This window comes from Myripristis murdjan, chromosome 6 (genome assembly GCF_902150065.1).
Source record: "Myripristis murdjan chromosome 6, fMyrMur1.1, whole genome shotgun sequence".
NCBI classification, from domain to species: Eukaryota; Metazoa; Chordata; class Actinopteri; order Holocentriformes; family Holocentridae; genus Myripristis; species Myripristis murdjan.
The window spans coordinates 26,794,543-26,800,935 of NC_043985.1; the positions used below are offsets into that span (position 1 = coordinate 26,794,543).

A 6,393-nucleotide genomic window follows, 5' to 3' on the forward strand; every position below is an offset into this window, starting at 1 on the left:
CAGAAAACCTTTGCGGGTTTTCTAAAATCATCCCATCTCAAAAGAAAGACAAGAAAAGTCAAGGTGGCACACATTGTAATGGCATACATAACATCAAAACAGGACAATTGTTCCAAAAACACATAAATGACAAAGAAGGGAAATGAAATTAATTCACTGACAGCGGCTAAGGGTGTTTACATGCCTATGTATGTCTGCGCAAAGTCAGGAAAAGGAAGGCGATTGGAATAGTGTTGTTTAATTGTGTGTGCACTGCTTTGTTTATCAATGCCTGTATGTGCCTTTGCCATGGTTTCATAAAATTCATGATTTCCTCCTCATGAACAACAGGAACACAGAGCCAGCGCTAAACCAATAGTGTGGAATGACCAAGTGCTGTGCCACATTAAAAGGCACTAGCTGTCTTCAAATAGACACACACACACACACACTGACAGATGACGAGGCTGAAACATTTGTGTGACTGTAGCTGTGGAGTTTGGAAACTGTTGGAGCAGATCTGCTGAAAGAGCCAGCAGACAGGAATGGGAGCAAAGGAGCTGTAACCTAAATCCACCATGATGGCATCTGTTTGCCTCTGTTGTTGAAATTCCAAAAAAAAGGTCACATTTGTTTGTCAAAAATAAAAATGCTTCCCACACCATGGCGACTGTGGGGGTTATCTCCTTACGTTCTGTAGCGCTCAACAGGGTCATATTTCTAATGGTTTCATCATACGGGGCAGGCAGACCGTGCAGCACTCAGACAGAGTGAGCGAGATATGAAATCAATGAATGAATCAATGAATCAAGTGAAAGTTCAAAGATTAATAAGAGGAAGTGACGTGTTTTTGCTGGTGGATATAATGCAGAATATGTATGTTTAAAGAACTGCCTTCATGCATATAAATACTTTGAAATTATTATATAGTGCAATGGATCAGGTATGCAAATTAAAACAGTAAACCAGATGGTATTGTGAATATAAAACACAGTGCAGAGCAGATAGAGGACACCTGCCAAGCTCATCCATCTTATCCCAGCTCCTTGCCATACTTTGCTGACACGCCACTCATCATCGTCCCTGCATATGTGTATGTCAGTGTGAGGTCTGAGCAGGGGGGTGGCGTGTGGCGAGGCTTGGGATCTCACCTCACAGCAACACTCACCAATGAAGAGGATAGGGAAGGTGATGAAGAGGAGGAAGACGTGGGGCACCACGTTCAGGGCATCCAGGAAACAGCCGTTGTTCAGAACCCCGCGGTCTACGTTGTACGCCACTGAGTTATTCTCGCTCCCACAGAACGCCAAGGACATGGTGGAACCAGGACTCTGCAGGGAACCGGCAGGAGGAAGATCAGGTACAGGAGGAGGAGGAGGGGAGGATGGCCACAGATAAAGGAGAGACAGACAGGAGAGAGAGAGAGAGAGACAAAAAAAGGCTCTCAGAACATGTCGTCTTCCCGGGCAGTACACTGATGGCGTCTACAGTTATACAGTCCTGGTAATTTTCAAAGTGACCTCCTTCCTGCTTGCTTTCACATCCTGCTTTCCAGGGTCAAATCCATGGGGGAAAGAGGACACAAAGAGAGGGAGGGAGGGGAGGAGAAGGGGACGGAGGTGGTCACAGTCCAGTGGAAGAGCAGCAGCAGCAACTCTCTCTCCTCTCCGACAGTCTAAGCAGCTCCCTCGGCCAGGCTGGTGAGAAACGCCTGCATCGTGTATCCCCGCAGTCAGCTGGCATCCTGTAAAACTGAAGCTTCACTTGCGCGCAGTGCTGCTCTGCTCCAGTGGAATGCACTGAGACATGCTTCCTCACTCACACACACACACACACACACAGAAACGTGCACACAGCACCGGTGCCTCTCAGACACAGACACACACGAACAACTAGAGCAGGAGAAGCATTCTGCAGTGCACTTGCTATTCCTATCTTTGCGAATGAGATTACAGAGGCGACCTTGGAAGATGATAGCAGACTGCAGGAGCTGAATGTGAGAGAGTGTGTGCAGGCAAGCTGGAAGACGGACGAGCGGAGCCACTAAAGGTAGGAGGCGGAGGAGGAGGGAGGGCGAGATATTATTGAATGGCAGAGAGAGAGAGAGAGAGAGAGAGAGAGAGAGAGAGAGAGTGAGAGAGAGAGAGACAGAGGGAGGGGAGTACTGCTGCTGAATAAACAGTGTAAACGTCATACTAAGATACATGTGAAGCATGACCTGACTCTCTAATCTAATTCCCAACATCACATTTTTTAGAAAGTATATAACTGCTGCATATCCCTCATTAACATATTACTTTATTCCCCATTTCCAGTTGCATATAAAAACCCTCCAGGCAAGGAAAACCAAAGTAATGGCTGGGCAACTAGGTTGCATGCATTAAAAAATAATGACTTAAAATATTTATGAAATCCTGGGACAGATGCATTGTTTGCCTGGTTCTGGGGAGAAATCTTTTTGCAGTGAATGACAGCTGGCTTGTTGACAGGGATCAGTGAGACCCTCATGGGAGCAGGTTTGATAATCCATGTGACAAAAGGGACGGGGACATGGCCTTTAAATGGTGGCTAAAATGATTTAAGTATCATGTAATCTATGCCATGCTCAGCCTACACTGACGTTATAGCAACAGCAGCACAGAGATAAGTCTAAATGGACACTTCATATCATTGTTTACATACACATTGGCCTTAATCCCTAATCCAAGACTAATGCATAATGAGAAATTAACATAAAGCACAGAGTAATTTAGCAACATTGAACTGAACATCAAAATTTGATCCTGGGCTTGTTAAAATGAGTTGAGTTCTTCATTCCTGCACCTAAAAAGGGTCACCAGGCTTACAGAATTACAAAAAAATACAAGCACTGTTTTCATTTATGGATGCAGCAGACACAGTCACTCAACCCATTTTCTCCTTCCCATGCCATTTCATGGGTAAAATTGTCTAAATCCATTTGTGTATTTGCTAGCATTGCCTGTTCCACTGCAGGTTTTCCCAGCGTCCCCCCAGCCATGGGCTCCTATTGTTTTCAAAAAACATTAAAAAGAGCTCTCAGGGGCACACCGCTGCAGTGACTCATGGAACACATCAAGCTGCAAAGTACATGTTGTGTTGCAGTTTTGTGCCAATATGACTTGATCATACAGCTACTTATGAAATCAAATGGGGACCATTTTTACTTCCTTCAGTACTGTATGTTTTTACTTACTTTGGGTGGTAGAGAGGAAGAAAAACAACATTTAAGACAGGGAAGTATCTGCAACGGTCTCTTTGCATTAAGTTCTAGACAAATGGAGCAACGTTTGTGAGCCGCAGTACTGCAGTGATTTTGGCCTCATAAAGTCGTCTTGGAATACAGTGTTGTTGAAATAATGGATTACATCTTTGTCCAAGCAGCAGTGTGTCTCTGTGAGCTGTTATTAATGGATTATTGTGAACAACAGGAGCCTGTGACCTTCAGGTTGCCAGGCAAGCCTGCAGTGAATCAGACAGAATTTCCCTCTGACCATGGAAAATACATCAGTGGATTTAGACATTTCACGGCCAGTAAGGATGACAGGAAGACAAAAAATAGCGAGAGTAAATAACCTGCAAGAGGCTGCAACAGAGCAGATACTCAGTTCTAACAGACAGAGAAGAAGGTCAAAGGTTATTAGTAAACGATTAAACATATGGGGAAAGAGACACCAGGCACAGCTGAATGTCAGGACACGCTAGGTGATATTTCACCGCAAAACTCAAGATGAGGAGGGTACAGCAAGTGCAACTCCACTCTCTCACTTCCTGTCCCACATCGTACATAGCTCCCCTACGTGGGAATGCTTCGGAATCCATGCTTCCTGTATAGCAGACAGCTGAGTGAAACACTGGGTTTTAATTCAAATTAAACGCTGGAGATGAATGTGGAAAATTTAACTACAAAAACAATCAGGATCTGTTAACTGAACTGGCACAGATGTTTTGAGGCCAGTTGCGGCCCAGCAGCTAATTTTAAATGCATATCTGATTATCAATAGGGAGTGTGTGCATCACACTTGCCTCAACACACAGGCTGAGGCCACACTTTCATCATGCACACTTATATGCACATTCATATATGCGTTATCATTTTCACAGCTCAGATAACTGTCTGCTTACGCTCCTTTGGTGGCCTAGATCAGAGATTAGCACTGTCCATCACGGGATTGCCTGGGGAGAGTTTGAAACGGCAGAGTGTGCAGATCTGAAAAGGAGGACGAGTGGAAGAGCTGCAGCAACTCAGAGAGAAACCAAGCATGACAGTATTATTATCGTTATTTCTTTTTGAAGTAGCACACTGTAGATAGCTGGTATAAATGGTAGCTCTGACCAGGAGATGCACTGATTCATCTGCAGCCTTGAAAACACCTTTATGATTTTCTAGAATAGCGTACTATTAGGAATGTCCCACCCAGTAAACATTATAGATACTGAATCGTGCGTGTGTGTGTGTGTGTGTGTGTGTGTGTGTGTGTGTGTGAGTATGTGCAATGTTGACGTACAGAGTGATGTTCCCTTCTGTGGGAGGGTCAGGGGTGAAGGATGATTCATGCCTCATTTAGTGAATCTCTCTCTTTAAACCCTCTCTCACTCTCTCACACACAAAACACACTCAGATTTCCACTTCAGCTCTTCTTATGTAAAATGTTCTCCATCTGGCTGGGAGAGGGGAAAAAAACACACCACAGCCAAAATCCCAGGGACCAATTTCATTCTTCACCATAATTCCCTGATAGAAACAAACCCAGAGGGAATCCCAGTGATTTGTGACCCTATTACAGCACGTTCAGGGAATCCTGAACAACACACTTCTCATTGCCAATCTGCAATGAGAAGTGTGTTTGACAAGTGGAGGCCAATTTTTAATTAGGAGTTTGCCCCCCTGGGAATAATTAGAAACCAAACAGAGCAATTTGTCAAAGGGGTGATGCCAACCATGGAAACATATTGCTATTCTGTGCATGCCTATAAATTTTTAAGCTACAGGTAGGCTATAATTGTGTACCATATGTATTATGAGGCTGTTCAATCTGAGGATATCGATCAAACAAAGTGAGGAACCCAAACACACACAAGTGGCACATCCAGGAGTATAGGCCTACTTACCGGTCTGTAACGTGAGATCATTTTGCTTCGACGGCGTTTCACACACTCCCCATAAATAAAAATATAAAAGAAAGAATGGCCACAATCGTCGCAGAAGCCAAAAAAAAAAAAAAAAAAAAAGTGTTTCAGCAGAAGCAGCGCATTACTCACAGACTTCACACGTCTAAGACATAGTGGTTCACTGGGAATAAAAGAGCAACTGAAAATGGGGTGAATAATAATTTAAAAACAAAACAAAACAAAAAAATGACTGAAAGAAAATGTTATCTCATTTGCTCTCAGTGCAGCCGACCGCTTGCTTTCCTGCGTTTGTTTGCGGAGAGTCCATCACTTGGCGCAGAGGACAGCGAGCCGCAGGACGGACGGACGGACAGACGCACGGACGCAGGGAGCTGACCGCGGTGCTGAACCCGGGTACCGAGAGAAAGGAGGAGGAGGAGGAGGAGGAAGAAGAAGGAAGGCAGAGGAGGAGGAGGAGGAAGAGGAAGAGGAGGGAGGCAGATCCTCAACTCAAGGCCGCCTCTGTTTTTTTGGCAGGAGCCGTCGACTAGTTTACAAGTGGAGGGCGACGACGTGACGACCCAAACTCCCAACAAGAAGTAGTCACGTATGCCAGCGTGAGAGTCGATGAATGCACACAGTGGTTATGTAACAGCCCGGCGGGATGCTGCACGGCACGGACACACACAGCACACCAGCATCCTACACACTTCAGCCTGGATTAGATTGATCTAAGCCAATGCGTTTGTGATGAAATTGATTCATATATTCACTCAGAGTTGTATTTGTCGCCGAGTCAGTGACCATAGCTGTAAATTGGTCACTATGACAGGAGAGGCAATACTGCCCCCTGTGGACATGATTAGAAAACTGTATGGCTTGGCCTTGAATTGAAGATGCACATCAGTGCAGAATTGGAGAATGACAGCGGACAGAAATGTTTTTAACCCCCCATTGTGCAGAAATGCAATGAAGGAGATATCCTGCTAAATGTTTTATCTGCGTAACTGCCACCTTTTATGGTGTGGAATACCTTTTATGCAACTTTATTATGCAGATTCATAGGATGAAGCCAGACAAGGCAGGGAGATTGTCTTTGTGCTCACCAAACAAATGACAAAAAAAAAAAAATTACACAAAGATCCTACAGGGAAATGTGTGTGCAACTTTTTTTCCCCTGAAAATATTGATTTGTGGTTACAGTGGTGGTTGCTTCCCTTGTAGCCATTGCCAGCTGGCAGCCGAAGTTTAACCTTATTTTTTATACCAATAAATCGCAGAAAC

At 44.5% G+C, this 6,393-nt stretch overlaps 1 protein-coding gene across 1 annotated transcript in view; it reads right to left on the reverse strand.

The window, feature by feature from the left end:
• The window catches only part of abcc8 (ATP-binding cassette, sub-family C (CFTR/MRP), member 8), a 73,463-nt gene extending 68,290 nt beyond the window's left edge, over positions 1-5,173 (reverse strand). Inside the window, exons 1-2 of the mRNA XM_030054093.1 lie at positions 5,110-5,173; positions 1,148-1,310 (exon numbers count right to left, since the gene is read on the reverse strand). Coding sequence (XP_029909953.1) covers positions 1,148-1,310; positions 5,110-5,130 — 184 coding nt within the window. The 5' untranslated portion in view covers positions 5,131-5,173. The remainder of the gene's footprint in view (positions 1-1,147; positions 1,311-5,109) is intronic.
• Between the last annotated feature and the right edge of the window lie 1,220 nt (positions 5,174-6,393).